The sequence below is a fragment of the Ursus arctos genome, unplaced genomic scaffold (genome assembly GCF_023065955.2).
Source record: "Ursus arctos isolate Adak ecotype North America unplaced genomic scaffold, UrsArc2.0 scaffold_34, whole genome shotgun sequence".
Lineage (NCBI taxonomy): Eukaryota > Metazoa > Chordata > Mammalia > Carnivora > Ursidae > Ursus > Ursus arctos.
Genome location: NW_026623030.1, coordinates 20,310,056 through 20,330,117, shown reverse-complemented (window position 1 = coordinate 20,330,117; position 20,062 = coordinate 20,310,056). Strand labels below are relative to the sequence as shown.

Sequence of the window (20,062 nt, the reverse complement as noted above, 5' to 3'; positions counted from 1 at the left end):
CTTCCTGATCTCCAGAAAATATCCCCTTAGATTAAGCCAGACCTGCTGAGACCTTGGTTTGGCCTCTGGACCGCTTGATTTTGCCAGACTGTGATCTGGGGTTTTGTAGCCCATCGAGAGAATCCAGGAGAAACAGTCCTATAATATTTGCTGTTGGGCTTAACATGACAGTATCCTCAAAAACATCACCAAATGTCACGTAGCACTACATCGTCTTTACAAGAACCCAAAGGAAAACTCTCTCCTGGTTTTTAGCAAACATCTCGATTTGTTTGTCTTGTACAAACTCTCGGACTATTGTAACGAACTATAACTCTCTCCTTGTTTTGGCAGCTGGGACATTCAGAGCCAAATACATTTCTATTAACTACACAAGAAGTTCCAGCTCCGAAACATGAGAAGTAAAATACCCTAAAATGTAGTGGCATTAAGACTACGCTTTTGGATGCTCCTGGATTCTGTGGGTCAGTGATTCAGACAGCGTAGGGCAGGCCCACTGAGACTGGACTCCCATGTCAGGAGCCGGGAGCAGAATGAGCTGCAGGCTCTTTGTTCACATGCTGGCAGGCTGGAGGCTTCAGCCTCCCTGCACGTGGACCTCTCCTTGTGGGCTCTCCCCGTGGGCTAGCTTACATGTCTTCCAGCATGGCGACTGGGGCTCGAGAGTGAGTATCCCGGTGCAGACATAAGGCAGAAGTGGTCTCACTGTGTATGACCTCACCTTGGAAGGTTTCGCGACCGAGGAGCCCACTCCCTGTCCCTTACCCTTGACCTGACCTGTTTTTAACTCAGCCCTTTGTGCTAGGCAGCGTCAACCCCACCACCGTCTATTTGCCAGAAGTAAGCCACCAGGTCCAGCTCATAATCAAGACGAAAATTGGGCTGCACGTCTTGATAGGAGAAGCCACACAGTTCTGGAAGACAATGAGGGATAAAATTGTTGCTGTGGCCACTTTGGGAAAATACAGTCTGCCACAGGGGACCAAAGAGAGTCCATTGATTTGTGCTCATGACGCCTGGCTTTGTCATCTTATTAACTGTCATCTGTGAATGGCATGTATGTTGCAGCTTGAGATTCTTTACGGAAATAGGCAGCAGAGAGACAACAGCTTCATCAGCTCTGTTTTCCGAGTGCTTTTTGTATGTTTGGCGCCGTGCAAATCGATCCTTCCTTCTCCTTCACTGGTTTAATTCACAAACAATCCACTTATCAGTATTTTACAAGTAAAGAAACCAGAGCGCAGGAAGCTGACGAAGTCCACCAGATCCGGCAAGGCGAAGAGGCAGACGAGGGGTTCCATCCTGGGCGGCCAGATGCAGCTCTGCCCCAGGTAGGGTCCCCCGCCTACACTTGCATTCTCGTCCTTGGAGCCTCACTGAGCACCAGGCTCCTGACCTGATATTGTAACACAAAGACTAGCCCTTCCTTCCCCCAAATATCTTCTCCGACCCCCAAGTGTTCTTAGGCGCGACTTTCTCTGAGAAATGACAGAGTATTCATTGACCTCTGCATATATATCAAGATTAACATTCTCTCCAACTTAGATCAGCCAGCCTGTGGGGAGTTGGGGAATTTGGCAGAGTCCCTGAGCACCCACTTCCTGCCAGGCCCTGAGCTAACTCTCAGGAATCCAGACACAAGACATTTAACGTCACACTGGACCGAGATGCGTTTGAAGGCAGGGACCTTGCCGTTTTGGCTTTGTAGCTGGGCACTCGGTGAGCACCTAGCATCGTGAATGGAGAAGGTGGAAGCAATGAAGCCTTTGGATGAGTGACCACCTCTCTGAGCCTCCACTTGCTCACCTGCAAAATGGGGATATGAACAGTCTCTGCAAAACTCACAGGGCTGTATGGGAAATCTTGTAATTTCTAAAAAGCTCAAAGGCAGGTGTGGGGCCTGTGCGTGATCATCACGCAGAAGGCTCAGCACACAATCAACCCTCAATACACAGGGCTCTGGAAGCTGGATCTCTCTGGGGCTGGATCTAAGCTCAACTAGGTTGATGGCAAGAGGGAGGAAAAGAGTAGATAAGGTCATTGGTCTTCTGGCTTTCTCACCTCTGCAGGTAGCAGCCTCGATGCAATGGGATACAATCCGGGGGACCTGGTTGCTTCAGGAACAAACAGAAATCTCCCACATTCTTTTTTTTTTTTTTTTTTTTTTGGTAAACCCTTGATCCTTTAAGCCAAGCCCTTTGGCCAGTGTGTGAGTTAGTGAATCTAAGCAAACGTGGTCGACGACCGTCAGAGGTTTGCAGCTTCATTGGTGGGTGCCCGGTTGAGGGGCGCAGGGGGAGAAGATGGAACAGCAGCCCCATCTGAAGAATCGAAGACATTAGCTCAACAGACCAGGCGTTGCTTGCTCTCTGTTGGCCTGATTAGCACCAACCTCTACTTTTCTTTTCCATGTAGAATGTGGCTGGTGAGTCAGGAAGAAAGGGGAGCTTCATTATTTGCTTTTTGCTAGCTCTTGGAAATATCAAGAATACTTGGCCCTCAAGACAAACCCCAGCTCTAGGCCTAAACGCTAAGTCCAGATATGTTATATATTTATTCAAGGCAGCAATTGGCCAGGAAACGACTATAAAACACACATTTTGAATAAAAGAGGGAGATTTATGGTGCATTTGTGAATCTGAGTCATATCTCTCTGCCTCCCCCAGGCCAGGATCCCTTAATCACTAACATACCCCCAGCTTGTACACTCGGTGGGCATAGAATTGCTTCCTTCTGGTCCCATCCCAGTTAAAGATGTGATGGGGATCGTGCTACTTTATCTGACAGTCAGTAAATGAATTGCCAATTCATTCTGAGCTGTGATGGGGGCTGGTTTTTGCTTTGGGAAGAAAAAAAGTGGGGTCCTTTCATATGTATCTTTGATCAGTCGGGACTTGACAAATTATTTTCATAGGAATTTCTCTGTCCTTAATGCCACAGGGAAAAAATGGATTTACTCTAAAAGAATAGCTTTTATGTTTCAGAAATTAGAGCAACGTAAAGGTCTTCCTGACCTCTCTCTCTCTCTCCTTTCTTTCCCCTTTCCCTTCTATTGCATTTTTCTCTAGGGAAAGGAGGCAGGTAGCAGAGAGAGTTGGACAAGGCCACTGCCAATGGCTGGGCTTCCAGCTGGTTGAGTTACTTCAAGCATACAAACATAACAGGAAATAAGCCTCGCCCCCTGTATACAACTGGTATTGAGAAAGCCAAGTCAGCTCTTCTGCCCCAAGCTTCCCTTGTGATAGCTGACTTTTTTCTCCTTTAGATTTTTATTTTAAGAACAAAGTTCAACCTGAAGAATACCTGAATTGTGTTTTAGCAGAACTGAAGTATACTGCAACTACCTCATACCCATGGTTTAGACATTGACTTATCAGACGGCTAGAACAGAAGATCTCTATGTGATTTCCATATCAAGATTTTTATCAGCTATGGTACAGCCTTAAAGAAAAGAATGTATTGAGAGTATTAGTGGTACAGAGCGGCCATGAACAGTTGGGCAGGCTGTGCACTGCCACAACTCCAAGAGGCATTGTTCAGATAGACTGTCATTGCGAAGGCTATGCTCTGAGGGTTATGCCATGCTCAACCCATACAACTGTGGGTGACAGCTTTGAAAGGAATTCACGGAAGTGAAGGGATGATTGGAAAACCACAATTATAAGAAAAGGACAATCTTGGGGATCCAGGTGAAAGGAACTAAAAGAGAGTTTAGTCAGGGCCCAGAGTGAGCGAGTACTAGCAGTGTCAGTCTGTTTATTTCTCCACTCAAGATTCTCTCTCTGGTGGGGTTCCTGGGTGGCTCAGTCAGTCAAGTGTTCGACTCTTGATTTCAGTTCTGGTCTTGATCTCGGGGTTGTGAGTTCAAGCCCCATGTTTAAAAAAATAAAATACAATACAAAGATTCTCTCTGGGAGAGATAGAGACAGAGACAATGAGCCTTTCTTGGGTCAAGCACTCCTACTCGCTGGTCGAAGGGGGTGGGGAGCTTTGGGTTAGCAGTTCCACTCTCTTACTTTAGGACCTCCCCAACGCAGAGCCTGCAACAAGGATTTGGGAGCAGTGGTCTGTCTGGGAGAGAGCGAGAGAGCAGTGAGACCGGAAGGGAAGGGGGCCGTGGCTCACTCAAGGCCGTGGGGCTATTTAGTGGCAGAGGTGGGCCAAACCCCCGCGTGAAACTCTATTTGTTCGGGATTCCTCGTGTGATGGGTATTCAATATTTTTCGACCTCCTTGCGTCCATTTCTCCTTGCTTGGAAAGGGCACCCCAATGTTTTGGTGGGGTTTCTCTCTCCCTCACCGTGGGTCGTTTTGGTGGGTATAAGCAGGTGCCGTGAGTGCCCAGGCCTGATTCCTGGGCCTAGTCTAGTAGGACCGGTACCCTCCTAAGAAAGAGGCGCCAGAGCTCACTCTCCCTCCGTCTCGCTCCCTCCACGGGCGCACACAGAGGAAAGGCCAGGTGAGGACGCGGCAAGAAGGTGGCCACGTACAAGCCAGAAAGACAGCTCTCCTCAGAAACCAACCCTGAGGCCACCTTGATCTTGGACTTGCCAGCTGCCGGAACTGGGAGGACATACATTTCTGTTGGTTGGCTGTGCTGTCTGTGGTGTTTGTTCCCGGCGCGGCGAAGCAGGCGGGGGCGCTACCCTTCCTCACGGCCTGCGCGACGGAGTTCACACTCACCTGCCGGCCCCCACACCACATGAGCCAATCCCCTGCAGTAAATCTTACTGTATTTGCCCGGCTGGAAGCCGGGCTGAGAAAACGCCTTAAGAAAAGGCTTGCGTAGGGGCGCCTGGGTGGCACAGCGGTTAAAGCGTCTGCCTTCGGCTCAGGGCGTGGTCCTGGCGTTACAGGATCGAGCCCCACATCAGGCTCTTCCGCTATGAGCCTGCTTCTTTCTCTCCTGCTCCCCCTGCTTGTGTTCCCTCTCTCCCTGGCTGTCTCTATCTCTGTCGAATAAATAAATAAAATCTTTTAAAAAAAAGAAAGAAAAGGCTTGCGTATGACTTACCTACACGCCACACGCGGCCTGGTCTGAACGTCCGTGTGATACAGGACCCGGTGGAAGAGGAGAGGTCACGTGGGGCGGAACGAAGTCGTCGCATGCAAAGGCCTCTGGGAACCGCCTGCCCCCAGCGCATCATCAGCCTATCGCCGGCACCGGAGCCCAGCCGAGCGCAGGTGAACTCGGCCCTGGTCCGCAGAACCGCGGGGTCGATTCAACAACGAAACCACCCAGCTGCTCGTTTTGCGCGTGCGCAACGCTGCATGGTAATTGACACATGCCTCCGAGGCTTTGCGCTGGGCCATCTCGGAGCCCCCCGTTGTGGCTCCAGACCGTGGCCGGCTGGATGCTTGAGGTCGGGGGATGCTGTCAGCGTGCACTGCACTGTCCCCCTTTACGCCTCACATCCGAGGCAGACAAAGACGACGCCAACTAGGCATAAGTCACCTGGCACAGAGTCCTTGACTCCTCGCGGAGCCCTGCTCTCCGAGCAGCACATCTCTTGAGCCACTTATGAATTCATTCATGGCATAGTTGGGGAACACCTTCGAAATGAAAATACAAGCAGGCAAGACTGAACATTCCGGCCCTCACGAAGCCCTCCCGACCCCAGGAGAGAAGATACGAAATGACGCGAGTAAGAAGGGTGAATGGCGATGAATGTTCGGGAAAGAGGAAGGCTCTCCTGACTCATCTTGGGTACAGCAAAGCCTTCCTGGAGGACGTCAGGGCTGAACTAAGATCTGTCTTTAGGCCTCTCTATTAAAGGCGCAGAGGGGCCAGCTGCCCTGCAGAACACATTCCATAAGGGCTCCCATGTAATCCCTGTCTGCAAGGCAGATCTTATCACCCCCATTTCTCAGCCGTGGAGACAGAGGCTCGGGGAAGTGACTAAGCAGCTCGCACACCAGGGGCTAGCTGGGCGTCCAAGACCAGGGAGCCAGTGGGGCCTTGCCCCGCTTCCAGCTGCAAAATCGCACAACTTCCTCTACCTTCCCTGAGGCTGAAGGTCCGGAACGTTGCCCTGGCACACTCCAGCCACCCTGTCCCTCCCTCTCTCCTCTGGGCCCATGGGAAGGGCAGAGATGACACAGATCTGTCCCTCACATTCCGGAGCCAGCAGCACGTGATAGTGGCCAAGCCACTCATAAGCAGAGTGACCTTGGACATGTCACAGACACTCTCTGCTTGGGTGCTTCCCCCTCTATAAAGTGGGAATAAGACTGATGCCTACCTCCCAATAAAGGGACTGTGGAGGTGTGCGGCTTGGTGTGGGGACCATTGCTGGTCGGGTGTGTGGTCGGGAGATGAAAGCTGCTCTTTATTACTTTGCCGCTCCTAACAGCAAAAGCAGGGGACGTCAGCCAAACATTGAAGCTCGGCCAGGAAGAGCCTCCGCCTGCCCTCCGGGCACTCCCAGCCCCCAGCACTCGCCGCTCTAGGAACAGGGAGCAGGTGTTCTTAAATTCATATATCTGGCAGGATTCACATGTATGACTGCTTTTTTAAGAGGCAGAAAAAGGCATTCTGAGGTCAGAAAAGAGATGGTGCTGGGTTGTGAACTTTTGGGGTTGTAGAAATTTCTAGTCCCTCTTTGTTGCCACAGGGTTGGTAGTCACTTACAAAGCCAGCTATTCAAATCATCCTTGAGGGATGCCTGGGTAGCTCAGTGGGTTAAGCATCTGTCTTTGGCTCAGGTCATGATCCCAAGCTCCTGGGATCAAGTCCCACATCAAGCTCCTTGTTCAGCAGCGAGCCTGCTTCTCCCTCTGCCTGCTGCTCCCCCTGCTTGTGCTCTCTCTCTCTCTCTGACAAATAAGTAAAGTCTTAAAAAAAAAAAAAATCATCCTTGAGATGGTGCCTGTGTGGAAAAGCTGTGTTTTAATTATTGTTCAAAGTGATGATGATGGTGATGACGATGATGGGGATGTTTTCCTGACCCTCGCTGAGCTGAGGTCCATTATAAAAATAATAGCAGATCACAGGGGTGAATTTCCCAACCAGCAAAGGAGGGGGAGGGAGGGGTAGGAGAGGGAGAAGGAGGGGAGGAGGAGGGAGGGATGAATAGCAATAAAAATTAATACTGATTCATCTTCTTATCAGCCAACAGTTATTGCCCTAGACCAGGCACTGTGTTCAGAACTTCACACTTCCTGGCTCCCTGCGTGCCCCCAGGGGGGAGTTCTCTTATTATCCTCATTCCATGGATGATTACAGGGAGGGTCAAAGAGGTTAAGTGACTTGCCCAAGGTCACAGAAGGGTCAAAGAGGTTAAGTGACTTGCCCAAGGTCACAGAAGGGTCAAAGAGGTTAAGTGACTTGCCCAAGGTCACAGAAGCTGTAAGTGGCAAAGTGAATTTCATAAGCCAGGTCAGGTAGAGAACAAAGGTGAGATTCTTAAAACCGCCTGAGCCAACACGTGTGTGTGTGTGTGTGTGTGTGTGTGTGTGTGTGTGTGTGTGTGTGTGTGAGTCTGTGTGCACGTACCTCTGTGTGTGTTGGATTTGTCAACAAGAGAGAGTCCGCCCCAGGACAATAGCCTGAGCCACCAAGAGGAGAAGCCAGCAAGGGGCAATCCCAGAAAGTGGAGACAGGGAAGCATCTGGGTGTCTCTGTGTTTCTGCGGTAGAATGTTCTGCGATTAACAGTGGGCGGGCTGGTACCGGTACCCAGCTCTGCCCGGTCCCCGGGCCAACGGCACTCTTTACTGGATCTGCATCCCCTTTGTCCTCAAAGCCGACCCAGGGGCACCACCTTTCTCACAAACTCCATTTGACAATGGCCAAAGCATACACTAGATTTTATTTTCCTAATTCTATTCCTAATTATGAAGATAATTCATCTTCATCACAAAAAAAATTGAGAAATACCCCCAAACACAAAGAACATGTAAACACTCACAGTCCTGCCACTGTTATTATTGTGTTCGACAGATGAACAGTGGTTTTCCCTGCAAGCTGGAATGAATGCAGTTGCATTTAATAAGACCGAGAAGCCGCCATGCACGCTGCTTGTAATCAGCGTCTTTTAGTTACAATGTATCTTAAATATCCTTTTCCAATTGTCTTCACAAATGTATTTTTTAATAAGCCATGTGGTATTCCATTGCATGGGTGTATACTAATTTATTTAACCAGCACCATATTAGTGGATAATAAGGCTGTCTCCAGTTTTGAATGATTTTAAAAATCATGATGAAATTCCCAGAAAATTAGTATGATGCACATCCCTGATTATTTCCTTAGGACCAATTCCTCCGAGTGGAATTACCAAATGAACTGATTAGTACAATTTTAAGGCTGCTGGTATCTTTTGCCAAATTCTTCTCTTAAAAGGTTTTTCTATTTTCATTCCAGCCAACAGCTTCCGGGATTTATTTTCTTGTTAGCAATAGGTATCGTGATTACTTGACTATGCATTTGCTAAGTCAAAGCATACAAGTTAGGCTTACCTTGCGTTTCATTGATAAGCCTGTCTTTTCAGGCATTTAATGGAGCATGTACTGTGGTAGGTACTTTATGGTACATTTCTACAGATATTATTCACTTAAATTTCAAAGGACTATTGTCCTTTGAAGCAGGTACACTCCTTTTAAGGAACAAGGAAGCTAAGGCTTGGGCAAACCGAGGTTCCATGCTGAGCTCTGCCATACACCAGCTGTGTGATGTTGGGGAGTGCTCCCAACCTCTCTGAGCTCAAGAATACTAATGATCTGAGTCTCTGAAAGTTCCCGTGATCCTTCTGGTGATCCCATAACTTTGAGTCCCAGACTCGAGTGCTCAATGTTGGACCAGGAAGCCAGGAGGGACTGTAACACTCCTCTCTCAAGTACAAAGAAGCCTACCAGCTCACAGATCCAGTTCTCTGCAGTCATGGGAACTAACTGGAAAAGAGCCTAACGCAATTAGTAGGTGCTCAACAAGTCAGGGTGTCTACCACAGAGGCTGGGAGCTTAACGCACACTTATTGAATAAATGCATGAATGCAGAATAGATCATTACTACCCATTCATGAAGCCTACAGCTCATTCCTTCACCACCATTTTTGCCTCAGGACCTTTGCACAAGCTGTTGCCTCTGCCTGAAGTGCTTTTCCTCCCAACTTTTCATCTGGCTAATTCCTACTCAGCATTCAGGGCTCAGCTCAGAAGACATGTCCTCCAGATCAAGCTAGGACTCCTTGTCTTACCCCTTTATGACATCATGCATGCTGCCTTCATAGGTCTTGCCTTTGCAATCCATCTGGGCAGCTTGCTCATGCAGATTACCTAAGGGCTATTTCTCTCACTAAACCATACACTCCAGAAGGATACAACTTCTACCACCTCGTTCACTGCTGTGTCCTCGGCATTTACACATGTCCGGCCCAGAAATATCCACTAAATATACTACAGGAAATAGCAATTTACACCATGTCTCTTGCTATCTGAACAGTAATAAGACTACATGAACATTTGCATGTGACACCCTTAATCCTACCAATTTAGTGAAAACATCCTTTGTAGCCCTTGTTTGGAACCCAAAGAAGTTAACTTGCATCTGTCGTGGAACGAGATGTCCCTTTTCTGATCTACGAAACTTGCCGTGAGCACGTTTTTAGTGATTTTCCAACAGCAGGAACTGTTTGAGTGCTGCGCCCGAGGGGTGTTAATTCAGTATTCTTGTGATGTCCTAGTGAAAAAATAAGACTGACTACCTTGTATAGCTGGTAGATGTGTTTTGGGAGGTAATTTTCTCAAACGCAATCTTTTTTCTTCTTCTTCTTTTTTTTTTTAAACCCATCAGAATAAATACTTATTTAGGGTACGGTCCGAATTCATTCAGTGAAACTTTACTGATTCATTCTCTGCAGGGACAAGAATGCCACTGACCTAGTTTCTCCACTGTACCTACAAGAAGCTGAATTGTCATTTCTTTATAATTAATTCACACGTCTTGGGAGTTCTTTGCCTAAGAAAGGGTTCCAGGGGGATCTGATTAAATGAATAATTTGTAATCAACAATCCAGTTGTGCTGGTTTTCAAGGGGGTGTGATATACCTGACGCTTCTTGATCATTTGAAAGGTGAGGGCACTGAAATTACAATAATTTTTAAAAACCGCAGCATGAATTTTCTCACCACCCTGCTGCTCTGCTCTGCCCTGTATGTATTATACAGGACAAACCCACAAATCTTAAATTTGGGGGTTTTAAATAAACAACCATCGAAGGTCCCTAAGGTTGCTTGCGTTGGGACCTCCAAAACATGTGACTCCAGCAATTTGTTCAAAGAAAGAGATCCTTCAGAAAATCAAGTACTAGGTGTTATAGAAAGTATGACCAATATTTTTTGGTCGGTTGAGACTCCTGATGATTTTTCTTTTCCAAAGCTGACACAAATGCAATGAAAGCAAATAACTCCGTACCAGGGATATAAGCCAGGAGATAAATATATTCAGCTCCATCACACGCAAGTACGGGTTTCCAAATACTCCCTGAGACCAGCAGGAGAAAGAAGCTGGGGTAAAAAATTGCACCTGCAAGACAACTTCTTCCTATGTCCTCCACCTAATTTCCCCTCTCTTTAGTCAGTAGAAAGAACAGGGAAAAAAAAAAAAGGGTATTCAAATCCCTTGTACTGTTTTAAGCTTATGGTATTTATTAGCATTAATTGTCACACAAATATACGAAACGAGTACTTAATCCTCACCCCACCCCTTAGCAACATAAAAAGACATAATCGCATGAAGACATTCACGTACAAACATACTCACACACTCGCACGTACTGGGACATACTTAGCCTCACATATTACCCTGTTCTCTTTATTAGGGTCAGTTAAAAAAAAATTTTTTTTTTTAATCAAGAAAGCAAAGCACATTCGAAAGGAAAAAAAAAAACAAACGCAAACTTGGTTTTGAGTATTAATAAAATTAAAAGCTCTTGGCCAGCTCCCATGCTGGATTTCATTTCATGTTATTACTTAATTAGAACTCCTATTTATAAATAAATAGTACCAGTAAAATATTACATCTGAAGAACCCTGCAATAACATTTTACTTACACGCTTATTTTTTTATACTGTTTTCTGCTTTCAATAACCACAGTTTTGTGTCGGCATCTGGTGTCGGTGTGATTTCTTTGGAGAGAACCAATCGGCGAGCACGTCTGGCCTCTTCTGGAGGAATGGTGGGGCTTCGCTGGGCATCCGGGGCGGGTCGTCGGTGATGGAGGTTTGGAAGCTTGGGGCTGGCTTTGTGTTTTATCAGGACCAATATTTATTTTGGCCTTTTTGCAACGCTTGTCAGCACAGAATTTGCTCCCTGCTTTATCACAGTTCTGCCCACATGTAAACCAGGGCTTTTCAAGTTTTTCAAAGCAAGCTTTCCGGTCGGGAAGCTATAGGCCACGTTTCAGCGACAGACGGCTGGAAAGACACAGAGCTGGGAAGACGGGAGGGCCGAGGGAGATAGGAGGCCCGATGGAGGCCAACGTTATAAGGAGAGGGCCACACTGGGCTCCGTTATGATGGGCAAGGGAGGAAAAATCGGACAAAAGCCGGGACGTAGGGAACTTTTCGGGAACGTCACAGAACAGAGGTAGGTCATTCCTTAGTCAAGGGCAGGGTGGCAAATTTAGGTTTCAGGGGTGGTATATTTGAGGGGGAACCCCACAAGTACATATTTTGAAACACACTTGCCTCAGACCTCCCCCAAAAATAAGGGACTGGGTCCCATTAAGAAAATTGAAAGAAAAAAAATATATTATTATTTATTAATATAACAATGTCAACATTAACACCAAGACAGGGAAGACTCTGACTACGCCATTCGGCTAAAACACTCGATAAGGCAAGGCTTTCTGGAGACCAAAAGAAGGAATCACGGAGGACATCTGGAGGTGGTGTGAACATGGCCGGCCGATGAGGGTGGTGGTCGTGGCAGGTGGGGGCTCATTTTTTCTCGGTTGGTTTTCAGACAAACAACAAAGTCACATTTTTTGAATCGTGGTTTCAAGCGGCTGATTAGATCAGCGCCCGGGGCTCTCGAGTGCAGACGTGAACACTGAAATGAAAAATGTCGTCCGTGGGGTTCTCTCTGCTACTGTCTCTCTCCTCCTCTCCCGTACATTCTCTCTCTCTCTCGTTCTCTCTCTCCTCTCTCTCTAGCAACTGTCTATGAGGAAGCAAGCCTCTCTTTAGCTGTTCTCACTCCACTCTGGCACCATGCCAACGCCGTGCACGGAGTGGTACTGGTGTGGGGACAGGGTCCTTGGCACGCCGTGAGAATAGAGGAACTCAGAGGGCTGCAGGCCACCGGGGGACTGCAGGCCAGTCTGAGGCCCACACTGCCTGACCACAGGCTGGTGGGCCACGGAGGTCTGGTGCTGGAACATTCCGTCCCCGAGCTGCGGGGAGCCGTGGTTGGCCATGCCGGCCAGCCGGGGGACCAGGGGCCCCGAGGTGAAGTGGGCCGAGAAGTGCTGATAGGGGAGCCGGTCCACGGGCTGCACCGTGGTGACCGTGCAGCTGCTGTAGGGCGGCATGCTGGGCCACGTGTTGCAGCTGATGTCCTCCAGGCTGGGCACCGGCTCGCTGGGAGGCGCGCTGGCGTACATGCAGGCCTGCCGCTGCGCGGACTCTGTCCGGTAGGAGGCGCTCAGGCCCTGCTGCTGGGGGTAGCCCGAGCGGTAGAAAGGGTCCTCCTCGCTGGGCGATGTCTCCATGTAGGGCTTCTTGTAGGGATGGTCCGTGGTGGAACATTCTTCATCTGCAGAGACAGGAGGGGAGAGACCGGTGAGGCCGGGACCGAAGGCAGACGTGGCCACAGGCCTCAAGGATCCCTAAGCACCAGCCTCCCCATTCCGATCAGAAGAGGGGGGACCGTAATGGTGGAGGCCCGGAGCCAACACTTTGACCTTTCTGAGCTCGGTTTCATCTCTAACACGAAAAGGACGATAATGGTGCTTTTCTACCGAGGGGGAGTGTGGACGGAGGGATGGGAGAATACAGATGGAACACTGAGTCCAGGCCTTCGTAGCAGAAAACACCCAGTAAGTAACAATGACTATTATCTTCCCTCTGCCCTGGCATGAACATTCCCAAAGGCGGGACATTGTCTGTGCCCCCAGAATCCAGAACGTACCTCGGAACCAAAATAATGATAATACCGTCCAAGATAACAGCATGAACGCACACAAACGGCTTTTATACTCTGCCTGGTGCTGTTCGGAGTGCTAACCGGAAGGGACCCCATGCAGCCTGCCCAGCAACCCCATGGGGTGGGCTCTGTGAGGATCCCCGTTGTGCAGCTCACAAAACAGAAGCCCAGAGAGGTCAAGCAACTCGCTCGAGGTCTGACTTACACGGCTGCTAAACAGTGGGGCGGGGGGGAGTTAGAATTACAAGTCTCCGCACTTTGGGACCATGCTACGCAGGAAGGCATGCACTGAGTATCTGTGCAACAGACGGAAGGACAGATGGACAAGTGCACAGATGGACGGGAGCTTCGGCGAATCCCCAGATCCTTCCCTGACACCTCTGTTGGCAAGTCCCAGTTAGTATCTGTTAGAGTCGGTACAACTTAACGGGTCACCGTTTCCTTATTGAAAAAGTCACTTCCCTGCCCCCAGACACCAGCTAGTCCCCAGCGTAGTGTTGTGGAGATCATTCTGTCTCTGAAAGAGGGTTTTCCGTAGCTACTTTGGGGTCGCTGCCTCTTTCAGGAACGATCACAAGGGCTGGGCTCTCTCCGAGAAAAACACAACGTCTTGAAAACCGCCTGTGTGCCTCGCACAGCGTTGCACACATTTTGGGAGCTGAGGGATCCCCTAAAATCCAGATCCCAAGTTAAGAAGCACAGACGTAGCTGAGTTTCGATCTGGTTCTCCTACTTCCTGTCTGTGGGCCAGCAGCAGGGCATGTGCCCTGAGACCCACGCTCTGCATGTCTAAATCAGAGTTAGTAATACTTACCTCACCTGGCCGCTAAGAATTCAATAAATCAAGCACGTAAATCTGATATCTGTCATCAAGAGCAGCTCTTGCTGCAAGGGAAACACCACCAGTCAGTCTCTGGGCAGACCTAATACAGATTAACACACCTCCAGGTGTTTCCTTCGGGGAAGCAACGCTTGAGAGTTTCGACCAAGGTGTAAACCTCAACCCAGATTCATTCCTTCGCTGGAATTTTATCCCCCAACCTGCAGATTTTTCCGTCCTCATCTTCCAATCTCTTTCAAATCAATACGTGTTAAGAAAAAGAGTCTGTTGGGGGGGGGGGGGCGTGAAGAGAAAGGAAACACTGGGGCATTCCTGCACCTCTCTGTGATGGTCGGGGGCCTGGGGGCAGGACGTGGAACCAGATAAAGGCAGGAGATGGTCGTTATTATGTATTGAGCACCTACTAAGCGACCTTTCCCTGATCTCACAGGAATTCCTCCAGGGGGCCCCTCTCAGGCCTGTCACAGAGGCAGAAACAACTCAGAGAAGAGAGCTTCCCCAAGGTCACGGAACTAGGAAGGGGCTGGAATCGAAGCCACATCTGGCTTCCTTGCCAACCACACCTTGCTTCCAGCTCTCTCCATTTCTCACACCCAACGCCACTCACCTAGTCATCCAGCAGAGATGTACTGAGCCGCTACCAAGCGCCAGGGGCTGGGCATCGAGCCGTCAATACATAGCCAGGGTCCTGCTCAGTGTACTTTGGAGGAGAGGGGGGACCCTCTCCATCCCACCCTGAGCAGTGACCACGGAAGGCTGATACTCGGTGAATGGGAAGTGGTCCTTGCATATAAAGCTTCACACCACAAGGGGTCCTTTGGTTTTGCACCGGATTTTAAAACAGCTCCCCAAATCGAGCAGGATAGCTTGGGTTTGGATTCTGCCGAACGCTTCCGTGGGCGTGACACCCACAGGTGGATAAAAACCCTGCCCCATCAAAACCCATCTACGCTGGGATTGTACCCACCTCCCCGCCACCACATTTATTTTTAGCTAGACTCTTTCTGGGACACATCTGGGCCCCATAGGACGCCCAAACATTTGTCCAAAATAAAAGCCAAAAATGCGGCCTCTCTTCCAGGTGCTTTATCTGCATCATGCCAACCACCCAGATGTTTGAAGACATCCAGATGAGCCGGTGGCCACTTTTCTCACCCTTCAACGGGGCATTTGTCTTTGGAGTCTTGAAGACATGGTTACACTCGACTTGTTCTGTCCTCCCCACCTCCTCCCTCGTGCCTCCATGCTTCCTTCCAACCCACCCCTCAACTTCCCCCCCCCCCCGCCCCGGATCCATAAATCTGAATGTTCCCATTGTTGCTAGAATCATAACCTTTGGGTTTTCCATTTAACCAGGGCGTTCCCCTTTTCAATAATCAAGAGTACAGCTGCAGGGTGCCCTTGGCAAGAGAAAAAAAACAAGGCAAACGAACCATTCCCGAGTTTCTGATCCCCTTCCAGATTTGTTACAAGCAAAAAAAGGAAGAATAATATGAAAAAGGCCGGAGCACATTTTGGAAAATCATAAAATTACACATTCCAGTCTTTAATAACCCAAAGATCTGATGCAGAGTCCTAAGAAAAGCAAAAGGCTGGCTTATTCATGAAAGCGGGTCCCGAGCGTTCTCAAATTCCTCTTGGACCTCATCACGTTGCAAAGAAATTCCAAAGCACAGATCCAATTTTCAGGTCGGTGGTGATCAGTGGTGGGGATACAATCCCTGAGTTTGTTTGGGTCATGGTTTGATTTCTTTCTCTTTATTGGGAGCCTGATAACCGGTCAACAGCAAAGACCTCTTGCCCAGCCGAGTCGTGTCTCCCTTCCACGGCCACGGAATGGGTAGTCAAGCATCAGGTCTTGCAGAAGACAGGTCCAGAGCTCAGTTTCAGAACGGTGTGTAGTCAGAGCGGTCAATTATATTCTACCTGTCCCAAACCCAACTGAGTCTCTTGCATAACAGGAAAGCCCTTCCTGATTCTGAGCCCCATCACCACCTAGCGCTGTGAAATATCCCGCCCCCTGCATTTTTTCAAGTGGGTTCTGAGTCTGGATAGGTGGCTTTAATGATCATTCCAGAGGACAGTTTTTATACGGCACGTCTCTGACTCTCCCTGGCTATGTGACCTTGGGCAGACCACTGCACCATATCCCAATCTCCGTTCTTCACGACGTAGGGGGATAATGCTTAAAATTCTTGCAGGAGATGATAATAAAGTGTTCAAATCTTATCTGCCCAAGGAACACGGGTTTCCTCTCTTTTCCCTCTTAGAAGATCGGACAGACGGCTCTGTGGCCGCTGTCCAATGCTTCAAGGTGTCTGGGTGGATTCCAGAGCAAGAAAACTCACAAGGCTGCTTTTAAATTGCTCATCCCATTAAGCAAATATTGTCACTATTCCCAAGTGGGTCATTTCTTTTGCTGATTGGGTTCATTCAGATAAAAGATCCTGGTGAACCGCCATTCCTCGGCTGGGGGACCTTCAGCAAGTCAGAAAGGGAACTACGATACAGGCCTTCTGAGTCACAACATAGTGCTCTCGCTGAGAGACAGCCTAGCCTTTCGGCTTTCATGAAACTTGCTGTGTCCAGAAAATATGAAAAGATGGTAACCTTGACCTGTTGGATGGAGGGATGGATAGATGGATGGACAGACGGACGGATGGTGTGTGTGTGTCCCCGTAATGTTAGTTCTTAGCTCAAAGTGGGACAGATTGAATCGGTATTGTGAGAAGATTCTCAATTGGGAATCAAAAGACTCGGGTCCAACCCTCGCTGAACCACTGCCTGAAAATCATGACATTTACTTATTTGCTTATTATCTGTCTCCCCGATGAGAATACAAGTTTCGGGAGAGCAGGGACCTTTGCCCCCTTGCTCTCCCCTTATCCCACGTACTCGGGACAGCGTCCGGTAGAAAAGAAAGGCTCAACCAATATTTATTTCACGAATGCATCCCAGATCTGCCACTCACGAGCCACATGACCTTGAGAAGCTAATTGAACCTCCTAGTCCCTTGTTATGCCTGCAAAATGAGGAGGGAGGGCACCACCACTGCCTCCCAACCCCAGCTCAGGGGCTAGAATGAGGATCCAGTGAAGGAAACGACTGGAAATTACTCTAAAACAAAAAGCACCCCACAGAGCCCTTTACTATATCCCCTTCCTCCTCCCTGCCCCCACCCCCCACTTCCCTTTGAATAGCCAGGGCAGTCAATGGCTTTGCTCAAATCTTTATTTGGGTTGCCTCTGATTTCTAAGGTTGGGCGGGGGGGGGGGGGGGGCAGTTATCAGGGTGGGAGGGGGAAAGAAAGACAGACAAGTGCTCTCCCGGGCCACGGGGCCCTGGATTTGATTGAGTGGCATTGATAAAAGACCTTCCCGGCTCTTTCGGCTCCATCCATCGGGAGAGATAGTTTGGAGACAGCTGGGTCCAAACACAAGAAACCCTCTGGCCGGCCTGGCCCTTTGACATTTTGTTGGGCCTGCCTCCTGGGCTCATTGGAAAGGAGACAGACAATGAAGGGAAGTCAGATAGTGGGGCAGGCAGGGGCGGGGGGGGGGGGGGGGGGAGCCACCCATGGAGCTATCGCTTCACGGGAATCCCAAACTGAAGGAAACCTTGCTGAGTCCTTATCACCTTACAATGGAGGCTGATGATGAATTGCTTTTGTCACACGGGACAGACAGAGCTCAGCTGGAATGTTCCCTGTCCCCAGGAGCTCCCTTTTGGGGGTGGAGGGAGGTGAGAAGGGCAGAGGTTTGTGGCAAGGTGAAAGGGGTCCTGCAGGGTGCACGTCCCATGCGCCCCAAATGCACGGACCGTGGCGTGAACTTGGGGCAGGACCACTCATGAGCCGGGTGACGCTGGACAAGTCACTCAATCTCTCTGAGCCTGTTTCTGCATCTGTGGAAAGGGGGTCATTCTTCACCTTGTTATTGGCATCGGGTCCCCCGGGGCCTGACTGTACCCGCGCCCGCAGCTCTCGTGCCCGCCCCGGGGGCTGAGCACCGTCATTTCCCGCCTCGTAGCCTGCAACAGGCTCGCGGCAGAGCTCTGCAGCCAATCCTCGTTCCCCCCAGTCACAGCAAAGCACCTGCTTCGAAACACAACCTCATCACGTCCCTCCCAGGTCGAAACCCCTCTGATGGCTGCCCGTTGGGGTCAGGATAAAATCTAAAGTCCTGGGGCCCCTGGGTGGCTCTGTTGTTTGAGTCTCTGATTCTTGATTTTGGCTCAGGTTATGATCTCAGGGTCCTGGGATCGAGCCCCGCATCGGACTCCCTGCCCAGCATGGCGTCTGCTTGTCCTTCTCCCTCTGCTCCTACCCCTCCTCGTGCGTTCACTTTCTCTCTCTCTCTTTCTCTCTCAGTCTCTCTCATAAATAAATATAATCTTTTTTAAAAAAATCTAAAGTCCTTAAAATGGCTTACAAGGGCTGGCAGCGTGCTGGCTCCTGCCTTTCTCTGTTGTTCGTCTGCCTCCACTTCCCCTCACTGCGCTCCAGCCACACTGGCCCTGGGTGCGCTCCCCAGTGGGGGCTGGCTCCCCTTCTCTCTGCCTGGATCCCCACCTATCTACCCTCTTTTTCCACCCAGACCCTGCTATGCAGACCTTGGCTTAAATCCCCCGACTCCCCTCCCGCGTCATACCCCCACAGCACACGCAACGGACGTTGCCCGTCTCCTTCATAGCATCAGATCGCCATTTTAATCAGACAATTATGTCACCATGAATAATTACACATCTGACCCGCCTGCAACCGTGAGCATCCTGAGAGCAGAGCGGTGGCCCCGCTACCTCGCACGGAGCACTTGTGTGTCGGGCGCGGTTCCAGGCACTTCGCAGGGACCCCCTCATTCCATCTCATCACGGCCCCACGGGGGAGGTGCTACTGTAAGCCTCATTTTGCAGAAAAGGGAGTTGAGGCTGAGAAAGCAAGCAGCTTGCCCGTGGCCCCACTGCTGGAAAGCATCAGAGGCTGTGATGTCCTGTGGCAGACCAGCCACCAAGTCCGGCTTCCCCAGCGGCCACCTCAAGTTGACCCTGAGCTCACCTGAGGATCCCTCCAAACACCCTGTGTGTGCGGGTCATCTGCTCACGTCAACGGAGGGGTCGATCCCCTTGCATTCAAAGCCTTCTCACACCACCTTACAAGGATGCCGCTGTACATAGGGAGCCTAAAAAAGTACCTGGATGCTTTCTAACTTCTTCCTCCCCTTGTTTCGGCCTGGCATTCATTTAATCAGCAGAACTCCCTAATTCAAACCCGGTGAGCTCTAATCAGTACGTCTGACTCAGTCTCAAGACCGATCTCTGGTGAAAGATGGCATTTTGAGGTTGTGGCTGTGAAGCAAAGGTAATGAGGACCGTCTACAGTGTGACTCAGAGCTCAGGCAGAGCTCCCACCTTCCGGAACCATGAACACATGATTTTACCTTTCTGAGCCTCAGTTTCCCTGTTTGTAAAGTGGGTGAATAATAGCACGTACTTTATAGTGTTGTCGAAAGGCTATGGCATAGAACCTAGGCAGGGCTTCCCTTCCATAGGACATAGACCAGAAACTTCATGCGGGTACCTGTGCCCCAGGGGACGTCCTTAACCCCTGCTCGTGCCTGAAGAGGCTGACATGTTTGCAGGCGTCTGGGCTCCAGCCCAGGCGACCATGGACACGCTGGGAGACGGGCCAGGGGGCCTGTTGGGGTGATATAATTGTTCAGGCCTTTGAGATCCAAGGAGCTTGGATGGGCTTCAGGTTAAGTCTGGAAACTCAGCCTCGCCCAGGTCAGCTCCCCAGCCCCAGGCTTGAACCAATGACAGCCCTTCTCTCCTTCAAAACGCGAGATCAGTAAATGTCAAAGAGTCAAACTGTGTTACTTTCCCCAAGTAACCTCAGCTCAGAGAAGCCTGCCAAGGCATCCGTTTCCATCCGTTCTTGTTAGGGAGTTGATTTAGAAGAAGAAGGAGAAGGAGGAGGAGGAGGAGGAGGAGGAGGAGGAGGAAGCAGTTGTTCCAGATACTGGGCGCTGGACTTCTAAAGGCATCGAGATGGCCACTGAGGCTGGGAGGTATGACAGGCC

At 49.8% G+C, this 20,062-nt stretch overlaps 1 protein-coding gene across 4 annotated transcripts in view; it reads right to left on the bottom strand.

Moving 5' to 3' along the window:
* Positions 1 to 10,621: 10,621 nt before the first annotated feature.
* The window catches only part of TBX5 (T-box transcription factor 5), an 85,217-nt gene continuing 75,776 nt past the window's right edge, over positions 10,622 to 20,062 (bottom strand). For all 4 annotated transcript variants that reach the window (XM_057306083.1, XM_057306085.1, XM_057306084.1 and 1 more), the window contains exon 9: positions 10,622 to 12,754. In XM_057306083.1, the coding sequence (XP_057162066.1) occupies positions 12,183 to 12,754 (572 nt within the window). In that variant the 3' untranslated portion in view covers positions 10,622 to 12,182. The remainder of the gene's footprint in view (positions 12,755 to 20,062) is intronic.